Genomic DNA, 25,532 nt, shown 5'->3' with positions numbered 1-25,532 from the left:
GCTTTAACTTCACCCATCGCTTGGGGTCCCTTGTTGAAAAAATATCACCAAAATTGAGTGTGTGTGTAACTCATAAGTTTGCTACTAGTTCTTGTGTAAATTAAAGCTAGACATCTTGATTTATTTTTTGAATTATTAGTGAAATGAAAAAAGATATCCACAATAATTCAATGAAAAAGAAAATGAAATATTCACAAATATCAATCAGTTTAAGAAAAGTCTTGATCCACATACATATTATGTAATCAATTTTACTACAGTGTTCATTTTACCCTGTTGTATCCTTTTGATAAATATATATATATAGACATTGTTTTTCTGAAAATACATGAGAAAAAAACGATATTTAAAAAATTATGTTGATTATACTTAGAGTTTTAGTGAAGTGTTTTTAGTTAATGTAATCAGTTTCTTCAAACCTGAAAAATATGTTTACTATATTATATAGACTATATATCATCACCATGATATACAAAACTACAAAAGGTTATACTAGAGTTTTAGTGAAGTGTTTTTAGTTGTTGTAATCATGTTCTTCAAAAATGAAAAATGATAAAGATGTTTCCTAGCATCACCGTCTTGATATTCCAATTTTTCACTTTTCACTTTTAGAAAAAAAAAAATAGAATGAATTCACTTGATAGTTCATACTGTATTGAAGTATATATATGTACTTTTTACTACATGATATCCACGATGTTTTCTAGTAAACTCTTTTTTACCTTCACAATGATCTCATTTTGTCGTGACTTGTTGTTCAGAGAGTACTGAATTGTGACATGATATTGAATTACACGGAAACATATATAGTTCCTAAATCTGCCAAGTGGTAGAAAAGTTCTTGAAGACGTTAAATACGTATTATGAAGATGCATTCAATTGAAAATGTGGGTTCTCTCGTCACAACCCCAAAACACACACATTTGTCTAACATCCCCCTCCTCTCCCATAAAGACGAAAGTGAAATATCACAATGAAGCTTTAGGATTAATTACAATTACGATGCTCCATATTTTGTCTTTTAATGTTGTAGGTAAGTGGTGATAACATAAGAAAAAATAATGAATAGAAGATGAAGAAGAGAAGATTTGATATCCCGAGGGGATTTTTGAATTATTAAGATGGGACTTTGGATGCCCACACACACATACACACATACACATACACACTATTTAATGAACCTGGTTTTCTCCTCCTCCTTATTTATTGCACTTCCCATCTCCCTATTAGGCATTAAAACCTAACCCTTTTTTTAGTTTTAAACTCTCACTTAAGCCTAATCCAATCAAGTTTCTTTGTTTTAGAAAGACAAGTGTGGATGATGCGACACGTGCACGTTCCTTTCCTATCAAACAACATAGTATGATTTAAGTTGTTTTCTTTAATTAATTAAGAAAAATCCCCGGTAGTGCATGAGTGTGTGAAGGTGGGTGGAGAAGTGAATATTATAATGATGCCCTACAATTAATTGCTAAGATTCTCCCACTAATCTAATGCGTTCACCAAACTACCCACTTTTTTATAGTAGTAAGTGTTTTATTTCTCCTTTTTTTTGTTTCTCCCATTTTCGGTGATATAATGAAACATCTTCATGAACCACATGCATTGCAGTGCGTGTTAGATAAGTACACGCGTCTTTTGAATATGGTTATACAAAAGTCGGTGTTAAAAGATAAAAATTGACAACACGAATGGGGGAGTGGAGACAATGTGCTGTGATGATGATGACTGGTTCTCACATTGGGGACTATATAGGACTCCTTCAAGAGTTAAAACCTAACCACTTTGTTATATGTATTATCCAACAAACCAAATTTGAGAGTAAGATTCATATAATATTTATACAAAAAAAATCAAGGTAGATGAGGAACAAAAGGCATAATTCTGCCACAAGTCAAGTGTCTCCTAAAACGCTATAACTTTAAACTCAAACCATTAATCTCCACTCTCTTCAGGGATGTGATTTAGAACTCCACGAACCTACACACATACTTGCTCACTCTAGTTGAGAGTATCAGCCACGGTATAATCCCAACCTGCATTTTGCACCCAACAAATTACACTATCATTCACACAAGCCCAAAAGAAATGGACTGAGAAGAAGGTACATACCAACACATGGCCTGTTATGTGACCTCCTGTTCCCCAAGATAACAAAGTCCCTGTGAAGCACACCACATTCAGTTTTTTTAAACCTATATGTTATATCAAAGCAAGCTTGAAAACGGTAAAAGTAACTACTCACCAAACGGTTGAACAAGTTGCTTAGCGATAATGGCAATCGGAGTCCTCCAGAACCAAAATACCAAGATTAGGTATATTACAACCTATAGACAAAGTTCTTAGCACACCTCAATTACGAAAAAAAAAGAGAAGCTTAAACACAACATTCAAGTTACCTTTGAAGCAAGCAGAACCTTTCCATATAGATCATATGAGAGATTAATTTCTTTGTTATGCTGTTCCATATCTGAATTTCGAAAAAAATACATTAATACAAACAAGGTATACACACCTATACTAGACTATTATGATTTCATGCACTAATAAGGTATAGCTGCTACCAGATAATTTTCATTTCGAAAGCTAACTAACTAAGTGTTGCATCATATATTTCTAAAATATCGTAAACTCTACGCTCACTAAGCAATCAATATGAATGCAGGGTACTCACATTGTGCAAGTTCTTTCTCTTTAGTAGCTGCTGACCTCCTAAGTTTTGCCGCTTGAGCAAAAGTGGCTGGCCTGCAATTGAGAACCATAGATAAATAATAAACTCTCTAGTTGGTTTCAATCCCTGCACCTTCCTTAACTCTAATCAGCTGAACAAAAAACAAAAACGCCACAAATTTTGAAAACAAACAACTTACTGAGACAATGCACTAGCCTCTCTCAAAAGCTGCTTAATTTCAGACCGCAGCTCTGATTCCCTCGTGTTCTTCGACCCTTTCTGATAAAAATTGAATCTAAATTGGATTGTTCGGGTGGATAATAACAAACGCCTAAAAAGGTTTAATCTTTTTGTTACCTTCTTCAATTGGTCAAGCCACTTAGATAGCAACTGGAAGACAACGACAACGAAGAAGGTCAGAGGAGCAGCCAAAAAGCCGCGATCTTCTATCATTGGCTTCTCTCCTTCCATTACCCCTTCTTCTGATCAAATTCTAGCAATCCGCTAAACCCAAAAATCGAACAATTCAAAAACTCGATATCCAATCACAATCCGCAAAAGAACAAAACCCCTAATTTGATCCGTCATGTTCTAGAACAACCTAAATATATGGAGGAAGATAAAGATGCGAGTGGAGATAGAACGAGATCCTCGTGAACATGATCGGAACTTACAGTTTCCGTCGTAGATTCCCAGGAAACTTCAAGCCTTCAAACGAAATTTGGAATTTTAGATTGGTGTCTGAAACTCAAAAGAAGAGGAGGAGGGGTCTAAATTTTAAAATTAAAAAAGTTTCTACTCTTTTCGTATAATAAACAAAAATCAAGCCCCTTAGTAAAAAGCAAACAAATGATAACTAAGGAATTATCCTTTTTCAACAGGCTCTATTGGGCTAATCGGCCCATTATGTTAACACTTAACCGCTTATACGATTAAGCTTGACTACATGTGAAAAGAAACAATCACTAAGCTACAAAGTTTAAGCCAAGGGTTAACAAATAAGGCCACTAACCAAATTTAGAATTAAAAGGATAAAAATAGACATGAATAAATCACAACCTGGAGGAGGAGGGTAAAAAACGATAAGAAAAACAAAAAAAAAGGTGAAAATATAACAAAAACATAATAATGTATTCTTTTTACGTAGGAGTGGTTGTAATGGTTTTACCAGAACTGGCACGCTTTGTCTCTAATCTCTCTTCAACTAATCTTAAGACGTTTTATGTTTTGTCTCATCCGATCCCCTAGCTCCCTCCCACTTAATTATAATTATGTTAAAAACCATCTATCTAATTGGGTTTACCACCAAATCAGAGCATTATCATCGATAACTTCGCAGATACCGAAGCTGTGGAAAAAAAAGAAAAAAAAAAGGGAAGAAGGCACAATGTAAATCCAAATCCTAAACGTCGTAGCATCTTCAGCTTTGGTGTATGCATGCCATTATATTCCAATTACTTGACGACAAAATTTTGCTCCCACCACTTTTGATGTGCCTTTCAAACTTTGTATCCCCATTGTCCTCTTCCTCTTTTTTTCAACCCGCTCCGTTTTGTAGGTATACTGTCTCGCTTTCTTTCTTTCTTTTTCTTTAGCTAGAGTCTAGAGACGATCGTAACAACAATACATATTTACCAGTTTGATCTAATATCAAGATCAGTGATATATATGTTATAATTAAGGCAGTGTATTATTGATATGATATTATGTGAGATAAGTTTTGTACCTTGTGGACCACCTAATTAATGTGGGTTTGAAATCCAACTAGGAAGTGAGATTCAAAACGTACACGAGTGTTAGAGGTGGATTATAAATTTTTACATTATATGGGTGTTAGAATTATGCTAATGGAAAATTATGATCATATGTATATGTATATATGTTGAGACTTCATATCAAACATAACTAACATCCATTATATAAGATTATCACAATCGATCAAATATAAGTTTGCCTCCGCTTTGCGCGCATGATACATATATTGATCATATATATTAGACAAAACTATATTCTTTTTTCCCTAGATAAGTAAATACATATGGCAATGTTACATGCATGGATGATATCATTATGGGAAGGGAGCTTTAGAGTAGCATTTCGATTGGAGAGAAAATGAGGAGATCGAGAGAGAATGTCTTGTGTGAAAACGAGTGGTCTTTTTCACAGTTATTTTATCAGTCAAACAAAACACAAAACACATCTCATATATATGCTGATGATATAATTATTCCCTACTCTTGAACTCCTTTTGTCATTTTATCAATACATCGGCCCACTTTTACATATACTTTTTCCTCCTTGCCAAATCATAAGAAGTTAAAACTTATAAAGTGGATCAACTAATTTATAGAAACCATTAACAACTTTTGACACTCTTCTTTAAAGTGTGTTTCATTTTAAATTGAATGCCAATAATATTAACTTTAAATTCCACCGAGAGAAGATTTGATGTGGAGACAAAGAAGTGGCTCCATTTCACCATCTCCCAAGCCACCAAAATCTCTCCTAAACCCTTTTGTCATTCCCTTTTCTTATTCACGTTTTTTTTCAAGGAATATTTAAACCTTGATCATTTTGAGTTTCTTGAACATAGAAAATACGAATATATTCAAATTTTTGATAAAGAAAAAGTAAGAAGAATATATACGAGTGTAAACATAGATTAGTCTTCTACATACATAATGGTTAGAAATGTCGTCCTTACATCATAATATACGCAAGTAACCTTGTGTTTAAAATCGAAAATTTATTCATTGAAAACATTGTTAATTTGTTATGCATACAATCAAATCATATCGGACATTAACAAGACAATCCCCTATATAATACTCTATATATATTTCGTGGGAAAATAATAAAGTTTCCGTTTGAAATAAAAAGAGCCCGTAGAGGGAGGTAAGTGGGGTGCATGAAAAAAGGGGTTTATATATCTTCACAATATAATCATCCAAACAAACCAATCCATGTGCATCCCTTCAAACATTCTTCTTGTCATTTTCCTCCCAACCATTTTCTACTTTGGCCAACTTTTTTTCTTTTGTTACTTAGAAAGAAAAGAAAAATAAAAATGCAAATCTCCACTCACACATTATACATTCTCTTTTTACAATCCTTAGATTGTCCCTTTTGCCTTCTTCCTCTTGTTCTCTTCCCACTTTACTCCTGATTCTCTTCCTTTCGGAATTTCATCGAACTACTCAACAACCCTATTTACTTTTATTATATTATACAATATTCTCATGCAGATTAAATAATCAGAAATATAGACCTTTTTCCTCCGTATATAAACAGGCACAACACACGTAAACATGGCCCCAAACCCTATAGTAAACACTCTCAACGACTCATATCATCATACCACTAATATTATACTTTTGACGTCATGAGTTCAATAGCAAGAGACCGAAAAGAACAAATGGTGATCCAGTCTTCCATCGTCTTGCTTCAAGAAAGATTCAGACAACTTCAGAGAGCACGGGAGTTAAGAGCTGAGCGAGAGCTCCTTAACCCTAAACCTAACCACCAAGACAACATCTTGCAATATTACAGCGAACCCACGAGCTTTGGTTTCTTCCAGTTTCTACCTCTAAACTCTCAAACATCCTCGTCACAGCAGCTTCTCTCCCTCTCCTTATGTCCACACTCCACCTCTGAATCCATTGAAAAGCCAAGCTTTTGTCATCAGTGGCCAACTAAAGACGATAAGAAGATTGGTGGGTTTGATCGATACGACGATGTTGACACGTCTCTCCATCTCTGAAACTTGTTCCGATCCGATCCATCTTTTTCCTTTCCTTTTAGTTTATAAATATGTATGTACAATCTTTTTTTTGGTCGGTATGATCCTTTAAAGAGTCATGTAGGTGGTGGTGATATGTATGGTTAAAATGGCAATCATATATATATATATATATTGATTATTTCGAAGTTAATGAAATGTTATGTTTTATATTGATTATTTCGAGTTAATGATAACGATCTACTCATTGAGTTATTGGTTCTTTTTTTGTTGTTGATGGTTATCATTCCTCAAGTATACTTTTCCATATGTAAAGTTTGATCAGCATTCCTATTTCCTCTATATGTTTATATATACAGTAACTTCTCCACAACCAAAACCCAATAGTAAGATAGATAAATCCATAAAGATGTCTTGCATGGAAACACACACATACACACATATATATATATATATATATGTATATGCTAAAATTACTAAGATGAACAAAGAAAAAAGACCTAACTTTGTTTATACAACATTTGACTCTGTCAAACTGGCCGATGGACGGTGGTGATATGTAGTCTCTTTAAAGGCATGGTTATAAATATATGTTCATATATACTCTTAATTATTTATAAGTTATAACTTAACTTCACCAAAAAAAAAAAAGGTATGGTAAATAATTTCCTACGGAGTTAAGGAGACAGACTTGAAATTCGACTTCAGTTGGGCTCCGCTTGCGCATGTTGAAACCCTGATTTTGCAGCTTTGCTTTTATATATTGACGATTTTTTTTTTTATAAAGAAAGAAATAATTTCTCGTTATAACGATACTACAACAAAACACGCATTTTGCGATTACGTTATTAGTCGTTTCATAGTCGCCAAATCAAGAGTTACGACTAATTAGCGACTATTTCATACAGTCGTGAATCGAGAGTCGCTAATTGCTGTAGTCGTAAATTTAGTCGCAATTTTGCGACTAATGTACGACTATATACATGTTGTCACACAGTAGTCATCATGTAGTCGTAAAATATAGTGACTCTTTTGCGACTACGTTACGACTATATACATAGTAGTCATCATGTAGTCGTTATTTTTAGTGACTAGTTTGCGACTATTCTGTGATTAAGAAACCTGAACAAATAGATTGTTAATTTGGTCGGTAGATAGTCGTATAAGTTTTGGTGACGTTTTGGCGACTAATATATGCAGTAGTCATTATATAGTCACTTTAGTTTTTAGTTATATTGTTAAAATTTGATGACTATTTGGCGACTAATGTTTTCTAAAACTGGATATAGAATATTGTAATTTCTCTTTTTTCTTTTTAACCTTGTCAACCAAACCAAAAAATGATTCTAAATTGGAAACCTAAAGCAACACATAATATTCATGCCAAAATACATTGTACTTAAAAGTTATTATAGTTTCCAAAACACAAAGTACAACACATAGAGTCGCCATTGAGTTCATCAAAAAAGAGTTACTTAGTAGGTAACACATAGAGTAAGCTATGGAGTTGAAGATGGATCTTCTTGTTGAACAGGCTTTGTCGTGGTTGTCTCTTTAGCTGAATGGGTTGTCAAGAACTGCTTGAACCGTGGATCACATTCCCGCAGAAACTTCCCCACCAAGTCGAACTCGTCAATCTTCTCCTTCTGCCCAGCAATAATTTCGGATTGTTGAGCAATTTCTGCATCACGCCTCAACATTTGAGCAGCCTGCTCCTCTATCTTCCGTTGAGCTTCCTTCAACTGTTCTTGCATAGCCACAAAGGTAGAAGTGTCTCGTGCTTGCTTCTGCTTGCCATTGACAATGCAGTCATGGAGGCTTCCAACTCCAAAAGGTTTTCCTCTTGAATCCTTCTCAGTGGAGTGCAAAGTAAGAGAAAATAAGATATTAAAGGATGACAAATTAAACTCCAAGATAACATTTGTGTATTGTTAAAATAAAACGTAACCTGAAGAAAAATTCAGTTGTTAGCTCCCGGGGTCGTGAATAACCATCTGAGATGGCAGAAGGATCTTCCTCGAGCTGAGACAACCTCTCTTGCACATTCTTCTCATATGTTTCTGCTATCTTCTCTGCCTTCCGATCAACATATGTCCCATCAGGCTTTGTATGTGCCTTGATGAAAACCTCACCAATACGTACTTCTCTTCCCAATTCCTCTTCCTGCAATGTTAAGAGACAAACAAGTAAATTTTTAATGTAACAGCTAGGTCAAAAATAAAAGTGGCGAATGTGTAACAACAGAATTGGCTCACCATTTCGTCTTGAATCTGTCGATACGACTTTGGCCCTGAGAGGTGGACATGAGGACCGAGGCCATTACGGTCAGACATATGGGCATCATAATATGTTTTGCTCCTTTGTTGTGCTTCTTTAGTGTCCCAATATTCTGTCATTGTTGTCCATAGAGTAGTTCCAATCCATTTAGGTTGGCGTCTAGTATTTCTCACGGTGCTAACCATGTCTTTGAGCTGATTTTGACAGATGGTCTCGAAGTTAGCTTGAACAGTCCTAGTTATCAAAGGATCCCAAGTGTTGGTTTTCTACAAAAAACAAAAAGAAAATAGCTATATATGAAGAGTAAAGCAGTATAGGAAGATTAAAGCTATATATGAAGGCTAGAGGAGAGAACACTTAACCGCAAACTCAATGAAGTATCTTTCCTGTTTATCCCGAGGAACACATGTCCAGCTGTAGAAAGGACCTTCGAATTTGTTTAAAAGAATTTTAGTAATCTTCCGAACAAGCTTAGATACAGTGTCACGATCAAACCTCCATACACATGAAACAATAAAACCAAAGTCAACCATCAGAGACACTCAAAGTAACAAAACCAAAGGCTAAAGCAAATCAATAATCAAACTTAATGCTAAGTCTATGATATCAACTAAACTAAGAAGAAGAAGGATGATCTCAACTAAACTAAGAAGAAGAAGGATGATATCAACTAAACTAAGAAGTAGAAGGATGATCTCAACTAAACTAAGAAGACATAATGATAAGTCTAAGAAACGATACACCATAGCTTCAAAATTGACCATCAAGAGTTGTGTGCACCATTATTCAAAGAGTTTGTAATCGCATCAGAGACCAAACACTTCAAAACCAAGACCAATGAGACATAAACAATGAGACCTAAACAAGACCTAAACAAAACCAAAACCAATGAAACCTAAACAAGACCTAAACACTAATATGAAATGAGACGAGACCTAACCATACCATTCGGTCTTTGGTAGGGGAATGGGAGAGAGGACAGTGGTGAACTCATGTATGTTTGGCACTACAAGCAGCGCATTTAGAGCCCGCAATGTGTCCTCCTGGAGTTCTGGCAACACCGGAGGATAATCAGCTTGGAAATTGTTACCTTGAGATGATGGATGCGAACGATGACTGCGAGTCTGAGAGACTTCAATTGGAGAAGGCAGAGGGTCAACCTGAAGAGTTGGAGGATGCGACTGATTGTAGTGGACTTCTTCAGAAGGAGTCGGGTGTACTTGAGGCTGCGGTGAGTGAGTGTAGGAGTTCTGAAAAAGCTGTTGAGGCGGAGGGTAGTTCCGGATCTGGGCCGCCGATGACTGTCATTGTACTTCAGGCGTCTGCAGAGGAGGAGGAGATTGGACCGCCGGCGTCTACAGCGGAGGAGGAGATTGGACCGCCGGCGTCTGCAGCGGAGGAGGATATTGGACCGCCGGCGTGAAGTTGTACTGACTGGGTAGAGTGTGCGGCCGATGATTTGGTGTTGACACTCCGACTCTCTGAGAAAGGTTAGGAGATTGTTTCCTCTTTCTTCCTCGATTAGGCATCGTGTGAGAGTCTGAGAGATGAGAGCTTGATCCGAGAATGTCGAAGAATGCAAAGGATGCGAAGGATTAGGGTTAGGGTTTACAAAGTCGGGAATCGAGAGGATGCGATGCTGTGTGGGACATGAGAGATTATTTGCTTTGATGGATTAGGGTTATCGAGAGGAAGAAGAGAGTGATAAATTGATTTGGGTTTGGGTTTAATTAGGATTAGTTGGGTTGAGGTAATTTTAATCTGGGCCTGTAATCTAAGCCCAAATTTTAAAATTTAAATTACATAGATTAATTATAAAACACTGAATTATTTTTATAATATTACACAATAATATTATAAATTACACAATAATATTACACAGTAAAAAGAAAAAAAATTATAATACAAATACATAGTAATTTTGCCAGATAATAATACATAATATATTAAATATACTACGCATATTGTTCTTCGTCTTCTTATTCTTCATCATCAGAAGACGATAAATTACATTGGAATTCATCTTCTGGATCCGCATCTCCAACATCGTAATTAAGGTTTATTGGATTAGCGTCTTCTACCAAACTGTCGGCTATGAGATCTTCAACTGTAGTCATCAATACATCATCATTTTCTGTTTGCAATAGAGTCGGTTCATTGTTTTCATATTCTTTTGAAATGTTTCCCCTCGGATTTACTTTCAGAACACTTAGCCACTCCCGCTTTGGTTTCTTTGTGTATGGATACGGAATATAGAAAACTTGATCCGCTTGAGATGATGTGTGCAAAATCGAAATTTAGTATGGATAGTCACATTAAATAAACTTATATCTAAATTATATTGAGTCTTACATACCTAAAATGAATGGCTCATATTTGTTGTATTTTCTTGAATAGTTCACGTCAACAATGCCACTATTGCTCTTCCGAGTCCCTCTACCAATGACAGGATCATACCACTTACACTTAAAAAGTTTGATTTTCAAATTGGTCATCCCTTCGTACTCAAGTTCTATGATATCAGTTAAGTTACCATAGAAATCTGCACCATTAGATGCATATGTGTAATTTTCACATTTAACACATACACCATAGTTACATGTCTTCCGTCCAGCGCCGTGATTTTGTGTATGAAACACATAGCCTCTTGTAAAGTATATTGGCCAAGTTTTGACCTTGTGTAAAGGTCCATACACTATCTCTTGAACCCAAGTAGGAAATGGATTTGTGGCGTTCCAGTATATAACCTGGATATATATATATATATATATATATATATATATAATAAAGTCAAACATTATTATATACATATAAATATTATCAATGATATAAATAAATGCACAACAGAGTCGGTTAGGGGCGTTCGAGTATACTTACATAATCTTTCACCCACACATGATATTCTTCAACTCTTTTGTGGACAGTTCTTTTTCGGTTAATTCAGGATATTTGGTAGAAAGAAAATCCTCGAACATACTTCGAAAATAAAATATATTTAATATATGAGAAAAAATGTGGAGTCTATATATTTGCGAGTCTATATTATATACCTCTCAATTGGTTGAAAATAGTCACAATTCCGTAAAACATATTAATGTGCGCACTGATAGTCTCTCTCTGAAAGCCACACTTCATGCATTTCCCCACTTGGACGACCGACATGAGTAAATATATTAGGGACTCCAGGGACATGATGTACTGGGACTTCACCTTCATAGAATCTTGTTAACCTTATCAAATAATATAATTAAAAGTAATTCAAATTAAGTATAAATTATAATTTCATTTAATTATACCTTGATTTTGTTTGCATATGATCGGCAAAGTAGTGCTCAGAGAAGTAAGCAATCTCGTCATTGATATATGACTCAACGATTGATCCAGCTGCATATCTTTTGTTCTTCGCTTTTCCTTTCAACTTTTTGATAAATCTTTCAAAAGGATACATCCACCTATATTAGACAGGGTCTCCCAATTCTACTTCATATGGGAGATGTATAGGCAGGTACTCCATCACATCAAAAAATGATGGTGGAAATATCTTTTCTAAGTTGCATAAGATCAAAACAATGGTATGTTTAAGAATTTGAACGCGACTTTTTTGCAAAGTTCTTGAGCATAAGTCCCTGAAAAATGCTCCAATCCCTGAAAATGTATTCAAATTTCATGTCTTAGGAAATTATATTTAAAAATATATAGTACTTATTTAATTAAATAAGTAATCTGTAATACCTGATAATGCAAGGTGAACGTTCCGGTCTAGGAGTTCTGTGAAGATAAATGGAAGAAGTCGCTCCATAAAAACATGGCAATCATGACTCTTCATTCCTGAAAACTTGCCATTGATCAGATCAACACAACTAGCCAAGTCTGACGAATAACCATCTGTAAATTTCACCGCATGCTTGACACATTCCAATAAACTTGTTTTGGCTTCCTTTGTCAATAAATATGCTGGGAATGGAGCTTTACCCTTCCTATCAATATGTAAGTGTGGTCGAGAACAAAATTGTTCTATGTCCAATCTTGACATGTCGTTATATTTAGATTTACCCTGTACACTCATAAGAGTATACAAGATGTTGTCCACAAAATTTTTCTCGGTATGCATCACATCAATATTATGTCGGAGATTGAGGTCCTTCCAATAAGGTAACGACCATAATATGCTTTCTTTGTGCCAATATGTTCCTTTCCATAGCCTGTCATCTTCTTTTCATGACCGTTCCCACCGACTTCCCTGGTTTTTGGTGGATTTACACATTTCAAACGCTCGTAATAAACTTGCTCACTAGTTAAAGACTGTGGTGGATAGTCGTTAGAAGCGTCTCTTCCCTTCAGGAAATCTTTTTTGTTCTACCTTAATTGATTACCATGAGGCAGGAATCTTCGGTGACAATCAAACCAACATGTCTTCCTTCCTTTAGGTAGATAAAACGACTTTGTACTTTCCATGCAAATTGGACAAGACAATTTACCGTGGGTGGTCCATCCCGATAACATGCTATACGCCGGAAAGTCGCTTATCGTCCACATCAGCACTGCTTTTAGATTAAAGTTTTGATTCAAAGACACATCGTATGCATCGACTCCAGTAGACCACAACTCTTTTAACTCCTCAATAAGAGGTTGTAGGAAGATATCGAGGCTAGCTCTCGGATGATTTGGCCCAGAATTCAGAACTGTAAGAAACAAGTACTCCATATTCATGCACATATCTGGGGGTAAATTATATGGAGTCAAGATCACAGGCCACAGCGAATGATTACGAGACATGCCAAATGGATTGAACCCATCGGTACATAATCCAAGGTAGACGTTACGGGGTTCTTTCGGAAACCGAGGGTTAAGCTCTTGGAAATATCTCCACTCCGCCGCATCAGAAGGATGATTCATTTCTCCCTCTTTTGATTGGTGTTCTGCATGCCATCTCATTGCCGCTGCAGTCTTTTGGCTCTGATACATTCTCTTCAACCTATCAGCAATAGGTAGATACCACATACGACTATATGGTACTCTTGTTCTCCGTCGGTCCTCCTTAGGCTTCCATCTTGGTGAACCACAAAATAGACATGTCTCTTCCTTTTCGTCTTCTTTCCAGAAAATCATACAATTGTTAATACAAACATCAATTGTATAATATGGAAGGCCCAAATTATGCATCAATTTCTCTGTCTCGTAATGTGAACCGGTAGACTGGTTGTCTTCTGGTAAATAATCCGTCAAAATTCCGCAAACCGAATCTACTAACTTTTCAGTCATATTATACTCCGCCTTATTTTGCATGACTCGAGCAGCTAATGACAATTGCGAGTGACCTTCACGACAACCATCATATAAAGGAGTTTTTGCACTATCTAACAAGTGGTAAAATTTATGTGAATGGTTTTGTAACGGTTCTTCCACATTCTCATAACTATCATTTTGATAATAATTATCATCTAAACCCACATTATAACGAAATGCATCATTCACCATATCCACATATGGATTTTCTACTACATTACCCATTTCTTCATGACTCTCATCATACGTCCTATCAGTGTAACTACTTCCTATATCCAAATTAATTTCTTCTCCGTGGTTATACCAAACACAATAATCTCGCATAAATCCATTACTAAACAGATGACTCATAACTCTTCTACCCGAGAGACATCTATTGTTTTTGCAAACACTACATGGACAGAGAAACTTACCCCCATTATTCTGAACTGTATCTTGGCTACTTGCAAACGATAAGAATTGGTCCACCCCCACTTCGAATTCAGATGAAAAATTTCCCGTCACTTCATCGAACCTCTTGTACATCCACTTCCGATAATTACCGCCATTACCACCATAATTGTAATATCCCGCCATTATAATTATATATATATATATATATTTTTTTGGGAGAAAATATAAGATTATATAAAGCCAAACTTTTTTTTTTGATTTAGAATTTTTTTTTAGGAAAGGAAAGTGTCTTGTTCGGAATGAAGAGAACAAATGAGTGCAACTCATTTTTATAGACTTTCCTAGGTGACTAATAGGTGACTAATATGCGACTACATAATAAATGTTGGTACACCAACCCCCACATGGAAAACACGTTTTTTAACTGTATTTTGCGACTATTTGGCGACTATACGATGACTATGTGATGACTCGCCGTATGAGTCGCCGTGCAGTCGCCAAATTTTACGACCACTTTATGAGTCGCAGCTTAGTCGCCAAAGTGTACGACTATTTGATGTGGTCGTATTGTAGTCGTTAATTTAGCGACTAAGTTGCGACTACATAGTTTCATCAACAAAATAGTCGCCTCGTAGTTGTTAAAATACGACCACCGTACCGACTGCATGAATTTGTCGCTATAGAGTGATTCAGTAGCGACTAATTACCTATAGTCACATCATAGTCGCTAAATAGTCATTATGTAGTCGTTAGTTGTGACGACTACATATGTAGTTGCTATTTGTAGTCGCTAATCACCTGTTTTCTTATAGTGCGAGTGCGAGTCATAGCAAATCAATCAGAATTCAAAACCTACTTGCATCGTATTCGATTCATGAGTACTCTTATATATGTCAGTAATAATTGAGATAAAGAGAGATGGAAACTAAAGCGTCGACAATATATTCAATCGTTACGTTTAAGAGAATACAAGTTAAAAGTACAAATTATTACTATTAGTTCAAAGTTGATCTTAAGTTATATAGTTAAACTAGATACTTGTCCATGGGATGTATGGATAATGTATTCAGTTGTTTATATACTTTTATTCATTTGTTATTATGGTAGAAACATATACTAACATTTTATTTTTTATGTATTTATAGTTTAATATAAGGTATTAAACTTAAAACGTTTTCTAACATCATAAAAAATTAAATCGTACTATTATATATAATTAAGTATTCTCAACTAATTTCAGCGATAAGATTTTGTATTTACGTAACATCTTATATATTGTATAATATTTAATATAAAAAATAAATTAACAAAAGAATAAACAAAACATGTGCCAAAATAAGCAAAACATCTGCCAAAAATAAGCAAAACATAAGTAAAATATCTTTAGTATGTGTTTTTTATAAGAAACAAAATAATATCTTAGATGTCATTCAATTCCATCTTTTTCTGTTGTCAAATTAGCATATTAATACTGTAAGGGGCAGCTTCTCAAACTTGAATTTTCTGAAGACTTTACTTTCTTATATAAAATTTGTATGGAACAAACAAAAGATAATAGTCAAACATAAAATTTAGACCTAGATGATTCCAATTTCTCCATAAATAACACATTCAAAACATATTTATATATATATATATATGCTAGTATAATATTTCTCCAATTTTTAAAATTTTAAGTTTTTATAACAACAATGAACAAAAATAATGATTAATGAAACATATGTTTCATACAAAAATTTAATACAAGTTATCAAATTTCATATGGTTCTTTTCATCTTCCAAACATGTAATACATTATATAATACTCTATCAGTATAAATAAAAGATTTAAAATATGACCTGAAAACTCTATTAAGTTTTAGCAATAGAAATTACACCGCCGGTTCAAACCTAATTGTTATTCAAATACAAGTTAATTAAGACACTTAATATAATCTGTTCATCTTCAAATTCGAAATATTCTTTAAATCATTAACATGAATTTCAATGAAGAAATTATCTATATATCTATAAAATTGGAGATATATAAAACACATACAAATATTGCAATCAACGGAAAATATTTATCAAAATTTATTTAAGTATAGAACATAAGTAGTTATAACTTTAAACCATATGCATTGATCAAATAAGAAACAAGATATCTCAATTTTTTTCTCTACATATCGTTATAGATCTCACATATATAATTAGTTTTTTTTGTCAACGCCGGTCAATATCAGTCAACGTCAGTTAATATTGGTCAATACCAGATTCTGACAAACAAAACATCAGAATTAGATAGTTACGATGTTGTACACATAATTTATATTTATTTATTTATGTATGTTATTATATAATAATAATAATTCCTGTAATTAATAAAATATTTATATTATTTATATGTATGACAATGTGTTGGTCTATCCTATCCTAGCGTAAATGTCAATAATTTTTCCTTCTTAAAATAAGCAGAAGTGATTTTAAGAATTGCAACGACAACATTCAGAAACGCTAATGCTCTTGAATTAGGCCCATTGGGTCTACGACGAGAAAGCCCAACAAAGGGTCAAAAAGAGAGTCTCTGATTGAATTAGAAGCTCTCAGGTGATGTTGAAATGAATATAACCTAAAATAGATTTTGATCGGAAGAAGGAAGAAGATAGAATCAGAGAGAGATTCGTAGATTTAGATCGAAGATGAACACAGACATCACTGCCTTGGAGAAGCCACAATACCCAGTCGTTGATCGGAACCCTGCTTTCACTAAAGTCGTCGGCAATTTCAGCACCCTCGATTACCTCCGTTTCTCTACCATCACCGGCATCTCCGTCACCGTCGGCTACCTCTCTGGTCCACACACCTCTCTCTCTCTCTCTCTCTCTATCTCTCACTGTTGAAATTTCTGCTTTGGTGTTTGAGAATGTGCTGATTTGGTGTTTTTTTTGGAGTTTTGTAGGGATTAAGCCTGGGATTAAAGGACCGTCAATGGTTACTGGAGGACTGATCGGGCTCATGGGGGGTTTCATGTATGCGTACCAGAACTCAGCTGGTAGACTCATGGGTTTCTTCCCTAATGATGGTGAGGTTGCTAGTTACCAGAAGCGTGGTGGTTTCTCTAAATGACCGCTTTAGTGTTTTTTTTGTTTTGTTTCTGGATCTGGGCTTCATTTTGGAATTTGAAAACTCTACTTTTCTCTGCTGTTTGAGGATATAATATGTGCCTCCTCTGTTTGTTTGTTATGATGACTTATGATGATGATCAAATAAGATTTTTTGTGACAATGAAATTCTGATGAATATATGTTCTTGTGATTCTGAGTGATGTTGCAATAAAGGATTCTTTAGTTTTGCAATCAGATTAGTGACTTGATTAGGTATGATATATGTTGTGTTAAGTATTGTGTTTGTAGGATAGATGTATATACCAGTGTTAACATTCCCAGATGAACAAAGGAGCAACTGCATTCGAGTCTCTTCGATAGACCTTGTCCTGGGAAAAAGGTATCAGTGGTGAATGGTGATCATGGGATTGTCTGTGTAGCTTCTGGAATTTTCCCTGTGAAAATGGTGCAAAAGCTATATTGGGGGTACTTGTGGTTGTGCTGCTGAAAATACTCACTTTTTTTTAGGATTGCTATTGTATATTTGTAGTTATAGAACCCTTGAGGGGACTGGTGCACCCAAAGGAATCAGATGTTGCAGCTTCTTTGCCTGTGGTTTGTTTGGGTTTGGTTAGTTGTTGTGTAGCTTTTGGAGAGGATGTACCAATGGGTAAATGTGAGAGAGTCCATCTAATTGATACTGCTCTAGGAACATTTCTATAGATAAAAACCCTTTTTGCTGTCAGTTTGTCTTTCCATTGTTGATGGAATATGCGGTCTTACTTCTCGTCCTAAACTCCTGATTCGTGGAATTCCTTGATGTAGTTGACACGAGCCTTGACTATATTAAGTGGTTGTCATGGCTAAGACTTCTATTTCTAACACACCTTGATGCATCAACAACAACTATTATTTTGACCTGCCTCTTTATTTTGGTCTCATGTGCATTGCTTCCATGCCTAATCATAATTTTCCTCTTTTCACTTTCTACATAGATGTCCAAAATGTGTTGCATATGTAAACAACTACTCACCATGGTCATCAATATGTGGAAACTTCAGCTATTATTATATTCATCACCTGAAAGTTTTGAACTATTTAGCTCTTAATTCTATAGCTTTCAGAGGATTCATGCACCCAAAGTCAAACAAAATGAGAATTATTATGCAACTTGATTACAATTAATTGACTATACATCAATCGGTTCACTTTTATAAACAGTGCCAACTATCAAATTAGACAATACCACCTTAAATTTTACTAAATTTTATGCGTGTGAAATCTAGAAAACAAATAATTAAACGGAATGTAACTGAAATAAAACTTTGTCTCTGTTTTCAATATCTTTTTATTTCTCATTGAGCTAGCTAAATTGTATAAATAGGAGCGCATTGATCGTGTACAAACGCGTTTTATTTCATATGTATGAATAATATTCCCCCCGATTGGCTTGTTTGAAAGTAATAACTAGAATAGGACCCTTGTTACTGAAGGGATTAATATTTTTTTTTGTAATTTTAAATAAATATTAACATATATGTTTTGTTTTATTGGTTTTAAAAGTATTTTATTATTGTTTTGTTTTGAAAAAAATAATATTATATATAGCTAATTGTCATATTTGGAAGGTAAATTCTTTTTTGACATCTAAAAGTTTTGTTACATCATATTATATGCTGAGTTTTGGCTTATGGAAATTTCATATATTTTATAAAATCTATATTGTTATTTTTTTTTTATCATATGCCATCAAAATTTGTTTATGTATATTTTTTTTTTCTTTTCAGAATGTATGTTTATGCTGTTTGGTATGCTTTCTCCGTCAAGATGATTTGACAAACATATGTTACACTAGATTAGGACTCACACGATGTGCGGGTTTAGATTTTTTAAAATAAAAGAAAATTTAAAAGAATATAAAATAAATATTTTAGTAATCTATCTATAAAAGTAAATAGATACACCAAGGTATCCAATGTGACATTTGGTGTAAAAGGTGCGATTTTGCGGTTGAGACTATTAATTATGTTTTTTTTGAATGTCTTCCCTCGTGTGAAGTTTGGGATTTATCTCCGACTTTGGTCTCGTCAAAGGGTTTTACATATGAGTCAGTGTAATCGAATTTGGATTTTGTTTTCTGGAAAGGTGCCTCTCAAAGCCATAAACAAAAAAGTTTTTCAAGGTTTAGAGATTGTGCAAATGATATAATTGCTAAGGCTTTGGGCGATAAGTTGGGCTGGGAAGAGGCTCTCTCTTTTACGGTGGTTATGTCAGCTCCATCTCCGTCTTCGCATGTCCATGTTTTTCACCTCGTGTCTAAGACGGAGTCTCTCCCCTTGCATTTGGAGTTAGAAGAGTTGTTGTGGGCCATGGAGCGGATATATGCTGTAGGAATCACTTGTCGACATTTTGAGTCTGATTGTGTTGAGTTACTCACTATGGTGCAGTCCAAGATTCCCCGTCTTTCTCCAACTAGCTCGATGAGTTTAACTCGTTGGAGTCCTTCCCACTATTCTTCATCTCATGGATCCCGCGTGCGGCAAATATGAAGGAGGAGTATCTTGCCTGTGCTTCGCGTTCTCTTATCTCTGAAGTTTCTTTTGTAAACTCCTTCCCTCTGGCTTAGGCAACTAACCGAGAAATTTCCTTTTAATTTATTGTTTGGTAGAAAAAAAAAAGTAAATAGATACACTTTTAGTTAAAGAAAATAGTTGTAGATGAGTTCAAAGTTATTAAAATAAAATGAAATTTAACAAAGAATATATATTTAATTCTTTTCGTAAATAAAAACAATGTATAAAAGTAAAGAGATAAACTTTAGTTATAGAAAATAGTTGTTTTTTTTTGCTATAATACACTAATGTATATCCATTTACAAATATACTATCTACATTACCACTAAAAATGTATTTGTACACACAAAAATATTTTACTTGTAAAATATACTCTTTAGTCTTTACTACAACCAACAAATTTTATTTATGAACACATTAAATAACCTATTATATATCTCTTTATTTTAATATTTTTATAGTTATAAAAACACATACGTTAATCTTACGTACTCATATCTTATATATATTACAATAACAGTCTTTTTGAATAAATTATTTGATTTGTGAAAAAATATGAGACGATTTATTATTATTTTTCTACTTCAACAATCTTTTTCTTTTTGTGAAGGTGAGTATTTACATTTTTTTTAAACAGTAATTAGTTGTATAATTTTTCACAATCATTTATTTATCTTATAAAAAAAAGTAATCTTTTTTCTTGTAAAATTAGCAACTTCAAATTAAAATAAGTAAATAATATTATAATTTCGAATTTTGAATTTCTATTTATTAGGTTTTCTTTTCTCTATTTTACTTTTATATAAAATATTTTTATGGTAGGTTTTGAATTTTTAGATTTTTATTTTTAAATTTTTTTAATATATTTAGAATTGACACGTGTCAACATCTGAATGATACAATTGACACGTGTCACGATCTTGTTAATTAGTAATTTTTTCATCAAGCTTTATATAATAAGATATTTGGTTTATTAATGGGCCTCTTTTGGATCTATTTCATTTTTGTAAAAAGTTTAATCAATACAAAAAAACTAGGATGTGTTTCTCTTCAGGTGATGACATCTCAGCAATTTGGAGAAACCTGGAACTGACACATCATTTAAAACAGATGATCAATCAAAATATAACAATTAATACAACTCAGCATATTCATCCAATAATAATAAAAAAAATTATTTCTATTCTACGTGTACACATGTTAAACATAATATAACTTTTGTCATTTAAAAGCTCTCCAACGCTTAAACAGTTTTGTTTTTATATAAAGCTTGAAAAAATAATTTAATCAAGTTACTTCTCGATTTTATGCAAGAGTTATGTTGGATGATAGCAACTCAAAATTCTCCGAAAAAGATAGAAAATTAATTCTATCAGTAAATTTCTACAGAATTATCAATTGGATTGTAAATTTGTAATTTTTCTAACTACAAGGTTACATATCAGATAAATAAATACTTTTGTGCAAATAATATAAAGAAAACAGCTCCACCAGTGCTGCTGCTTTCTAGCAAAACGCATATATCCCTTATTCTATTATTTGTTTTTATGTGTCAGAAATTGGCTACAAAAAATTTCTAAATTCGTTACAAACTTTTTTTATCATGAATATTATGTATAGAATCGGAGGAAAACTCTAATGTTAATTTTGGGAAAAACCTTTGTTGTGTTTTGGTTGATCAACTCGAATAATCTGAAAAATTTCTCAAGTATATTCGGCTCAGCAAGTTACGTTTGAGGCTGTCACCTTAGAAATACTATGATAGTATGATCTGTGTGATTTTTGTTTCCATCCTATGTGTATATATACTTATATGGTTTCTTTCATTTGTCTCTGATTTGATTTGATAGTTTTAGAACTTTTGATGAATTGGGGGAACTTGATATTTTCTTCATTAAGGGACACAAAGTTCTTTAAACATATTGGTTACTTAATATTTGTAATCTAACATCATTTTAGCAGTTTATTTTATTCTAAATAACAATCCGCACTATATGCAAAGTAAAATAATTATTAAATAATTTTACTATAATTTATGTATACAAAATCTATAATATTTATCTGTAAAATTATTATTTGAGATCTAAATTTTATTTGTGTAGTATAAATTTTTTAGTTTTATTTGAATATATAAAATTCTTTTATAATAATTAAGATTTAACATATGGAAATTTTTATAATTTGAAGTTTATATTATCTCACCATATGAATCAAGAGTTCTTAAAATTTTATGAAAATGTAAGTAAGTGATACAATTAAGTTATAAAGAAAATAAAAGAATTGAATTTTGGGTGTAAGTGATACAATTAAGTTATAAAGAAAATAAAAATAAATAAATTTTGGCTGTCATTTAAAAATATACATAATGGTATGTAAATATATATACTAGGAAAAATTGAGGACAAATAAATAAATCATTTCTCGAGCTTTGTAAGCGCAAGAAGTCAGTATTTTTTTTGTTTCTAGAGTAATCTTTCAAACGTGATTGGAAGATAAACTCTTTTTGTGAAGCACTGAAGCATACATAAACTAGAGTAAATCAGTTATGTATTATCAAAAAAAAATTCTCTTTTTCACAATGATGATTGCAGTTTTTGAATTTTGGCGTGTGATAAGAAAGGGTCATTGTCTCTCAAGATTTACATATAAGAACACCAATGACAAATTAAATAATGTTTAAGATCAAAACACAAATGTTTTAAATTAAAGAAAACTAAATACAACAGAGTTACAAACCATTGTGGGTTTTTTAGTCCATTTCTATATCTTAGAATTGTGTAAACCATAATTTTATTATTAATATAATTCCAAAAAATTAAAAATTATATTTTTAACATCAAATGTATTTCAAAATATATAGAATAATATCCTGCGGCATCGCGCGGGTCTAATCTAGTACATGTAATGTATTTATGTAAATATTGTTTTTAAGGTGATTTCAGAACGAAAATATCATAAAGGTAATATATTCTCTCTTTCGTAGTAGATTTAAAAACTTGTCGAAATTTAGAAATAATTCTTTGATTACTTTTTATTGAAAACCTGATTGCGGGAAATGTTTTTAGTTGACCAATCCCACCGAAGTTCGACTACACTAAGTTGTGTTATTGTACGTAGTAGGAATGGACTATGGATCGGCCTTTTCGTTTCAACGATGACAAAAAAAAAAAAAAAATGTCATAATACCTATAGATTAAATTTGAATGCCATAATATCCGAACAAAAACAAAAACATTCATCCATAATTTATTATAAGGTCTAGAAAAAAAAAAGGTACAATTTTGTACTTCCAAATTAATATAGTAGGGAGGGATATAAGGTTGTGAGGAATTAGGCAAATACGATACTGCAATATGGAAATGTCATAAATCACATATGGTAACGGTTGATTAAAAAGGTAATCGAATAATAATAAAAAACACATTTGTTGGAAAAAATTCAAGAAAACGTTCGTCGATTCCATCGCCGACGCTTCAACTCGGTGACATATGTTGTTCAGGTCAGTTGTTAAATCTTTCTCTGCATCGTTTCCGTTCGCCTTGTCAATTGTGTAATCAATCACGCCCGTTGTCTTCGTAGTTCTGATTCCTCCTCTCGTGACGGTTTTTGCCAGTGCCGTGTTATGGATAAAAGTTTTTTTTTTTGTTCGCCAAGGATTTGTTTTCTCTATGTGTGCTTATTCCGAAATTAGGGCTCGTCGGTTCTAAAACGTGTTTATCAAGTAGTCTGAGTCTAGGGTTTATTGGTTCGATAGATCCACACGCAAATGTAGATCCTTTTTAATCATCTGTCCTCATTCTTTTGGCCCGGTCAATTTGGATGATATAGTATTATAGTCTCATCGAATTCTGATTTTTGGTTTCATCGTAACCCTTTTATATCGAATTGGATTCTAAGTAGATACAGAGTCATATGCGAGCAGTAGAATGGAGGAAGAGGCTGTGGAATCGAGGAAGAGTAGGAAGGAGCAAGAAAGGGAAAGGCGTCGTCTAAGAGACAGAGAAAGAAGACAATCTATGAGCCAAGATGAGAGAGAAAAGCATTTGGCTAGGCGCCGCAAAAACTATCAGCTGCGAAGGCAGAGAGCTGAGATCAACCGTCTTGACTCTCAGATCCAACCAATCACTGGAGGCAGCCAAGGAGCAGTGAATTCACCGCCTGATTCTGGAGCCAGCTTGGTTGAGTCGTCTGATCAGAGTGAGGCTCTAGCTCCATATAAAAGTAATTAATGTAAATTTTAGAACAGATATAGTTGTGAAAGTGTATATCATGTGTGTGTGTTTGGTGACTTGCAGGTGTGGGAATACCAGTGGAGGAGCTGGCTAAAATGATGGGAACTATAAGGCTGAGCCGTCTGAAACATCTGGCTAGGACCTTGAATAAGTCCAGTACTAATGGTGCAGAGTCAAGCAACACAGGAGCATCAGATGCAAAGACAAGATGTAATTAAGCTTAGCTAACTCACATATATATAACAACATTATATTCAGAGAGAGATCTAACTTGATTAAGTTTGAGTCAATGGACAGGTGCAATATCAAGTGGGCTACGTTTGAGTCGGATGAAACGACTGGTAAGATCAAAGGGCCAGCAAGAGGGGTCGTTGTCGCATTCCCAAACGACGCAAGGTTGGTTAATAACTTGGAAATTAAGACACATTCACATATAAAGTTGGTAGTTTGTTTTGGATGATTACGAATTAAGTCATTTTTTTTTCTTTCTCTCATGTATCATTTAGCTCTCTCCAATCCAATAGTCTCCATTCAACTAATATACTAACTGACTCTCTTCTTCTTTTGTCAACAGAACCTGAGCTTCAATAGAGTGTATAACGTGAACGAGAAACCTCATCAATAAGTGTTTGTAAAAGTGAACCTAATATTGTTTTGGAGATGCATCTAGAAAATTCACCATATTTTGTTTTCAAATTCAAATACAAATGGGAATACATCACATTCTTCAATTTTTTTTTCTTTCATTATTTGTAGTTCGGGAGAAGAAACAAGAGTTGAGATATTATAGTTGAGTAAATCTCTTTTGCAGAACAAGATAATTATTTTGACTAATGTGACAATTCTCTTGTTATTGATTGAGGCATAGAAAGATATACATTGTAAAAGGTTTGAATCTTTGAGAAGGAAGGATGGCCAAGTGGTTTTGGCCGATGCCATAAGAAGTTGTCTTAGTTTACACAACAATAACAGAGAACAATATCAGGGTATGACTAGGGGGTTATCTCGTAAAATTAGATATTTTGATGAAGTTTGGTAGTCCCAATCATGGAGCTCTGTATAAAAGTAAGTATGTATGGATTATAATGAGAGAAGGATGGGAGTTTGCTGATAAATAAAGCATTTGTGGAGGAAAAAAAATGTTAACATTGTAAGATTCAAATGAACTGTTAAAAGGAAGTTCTCTACTGAGATTATTATATCCCTGTTCGTTTCAGTGTCGCGCGACTCTTTACGGCGACTGTTTCTAAAACGCTGAGTTTTGATTTTTTTTTTGTT

General features: G+C 33.7%; 5 protein-coding genes and 1 pseudogene across 6 annotated transcripts; 3 read left to right on the top strand and 3 right to left on the bottom strand.

Moving 5' to 3' along the window:
- Positions 1-1,767: 1,767 nt before the first annotated feature.
- Positions 1,768-4,087, bottom strand: LOC104723477 (protein GET1). 2 transcript variants are annotated; one of them, XM_010441852.2, is made up of 8 exons: positions 3,346-4,087; positions 3,029-3,175; positions 2,871-2,950; positions 2,675-2,745; positions 2,400-2,470; positions 2,246-2,327; positions 2,113-2,162; positions 1,768-2,036 (listed from the first exon to the last, which is right to left on the bottom strand). In XM_010441852.2, exons 2-8 carry the CDS (start codon positions 3,140-3,142, stop codon positions 1,965-1,967), a joined length of 540 nt encoding a protein of 179 aa, XP_010440154.1. In that variant the 5' UTR covers positions 3,143-3,175; positions 3,346-4,087; the 3' UTR covers positions 1,768-1,964. The 2 variants fall into 2 exon arrangements, with proteins under 2 accessions (XP_010440154.1, XP_087332653.1); XM_087476527.1 differs by having other exon boundaries at positions 2,871-3,175; positions 3,346-3,473.
- Positions 4,088-5,906: 1,819 nt separating this feature from the next.
- LOC104723476 (uncharacterized) lies at positions 5,907-6,668 on the top strand. The gene has a single exon (XM_010441851.3). The coding sequence runs from the start codon at positions 6,054-6,056 to the stop codon at positions 6,429-6,431; it is 378 nt and encodes a 125-aa protein (XP_010440153.2). The 5' UTR covers positions 5,907-6,053; the 3' UTR covers positions 6,432-6,668.
- Positions 6,669-9,593: 2,925 nt separating this feature from the next.
- LOC147933978 (uncharacterized) lies at positions 9,594-10,329 on the bottom strand (annotated as a pseudogene).
- A 1,815-nt stretch (positions 10,330-12,144) lies between these two features.
- LOC147933977 (uncharacterized) lies at positions 12,145-14,549 on the bottom strand. Its single transcript, XM_087472417.1, has 5 exons — positions 13,691-14,549; positions 13,288-13,606; positions 12,802-12,927; positions 12,420-12,664; positions 12,145-12,332 (listed from the first exon to the last, which is right to left on the bottom strand). Exons 1-5 carry the CDS (start codon positions 14,547-14,549, stop codon positions 12,145-12,147), a joined length of 1,737 nt encoding a protein of 578 aa, XP_087328543.1.
- A 2,299-nt stretch (positions 14,550-16,848) lies between these two features.
- Positions 16,849-17,666, top strand: LOC104723475 (uncharacterized). Its single transcript, XM_010441850.3, has 2 exons — positions 16,849-17,198; positions 17,305-17,666. The coding sequence occupies exons 1-2, from the start codon at positions 17,045-17,047 to the stop codon at positions 17,469-17,471; spliced, it is 321 nt and encodes a 106-aa protein (XP_010440152.1). The 5' UTR covers positions 16,849-17,044; the 3' UTR covers positions 17,472-17,666.
- A 5,698-nt stretch (positions 17,667-23,364) lies between these two features.
- Positions 23,365-25,142, top strand: LOC104723474 (uncharacterized). The gene is made up of 5 exons (XM_010441849.3): positions 23,365-23,521; positions 23,923-24,219; positions 24,318-24,464; positions 24,552-24,650; positions 24,829-25,142. Exons 2-5 carry the CDS (start codon positions 23,949-23,951, stop codon positions 24,843-24,845), a joined length of 534 nt encoding a protein of 177 aa, XP_010440151.2. The 5' UTR covers positions 23,365-23,521; positions 23,923-23,948; the 3' UTR covers positions 24,846-25,142.
- The last annotated feature ends 390 nt before the right edge of the window (positions 25,143-25,532 follow it).

The sequence above is a fragment of the Camelina sativa genome, chromosome 11, assembly GCF_030686135.1.
Source record: "Camelina sativa cultivar CO46 ecotype springtype chromosome 11, ASM3068613v1".
In the NCBI taxonomy this organism is placed as follows: domain Eukaryota; kingdom Viridiplantae; phylum Streptophyta; class Magnoliopsida; order Brassicales; family Brassicaceae; genus Camelina; species Camelina sativa.
Note: the sequence above shows the minus strand (reverse complement) of the source record. Positions and strands in the feature narration are given on the sequence as shown.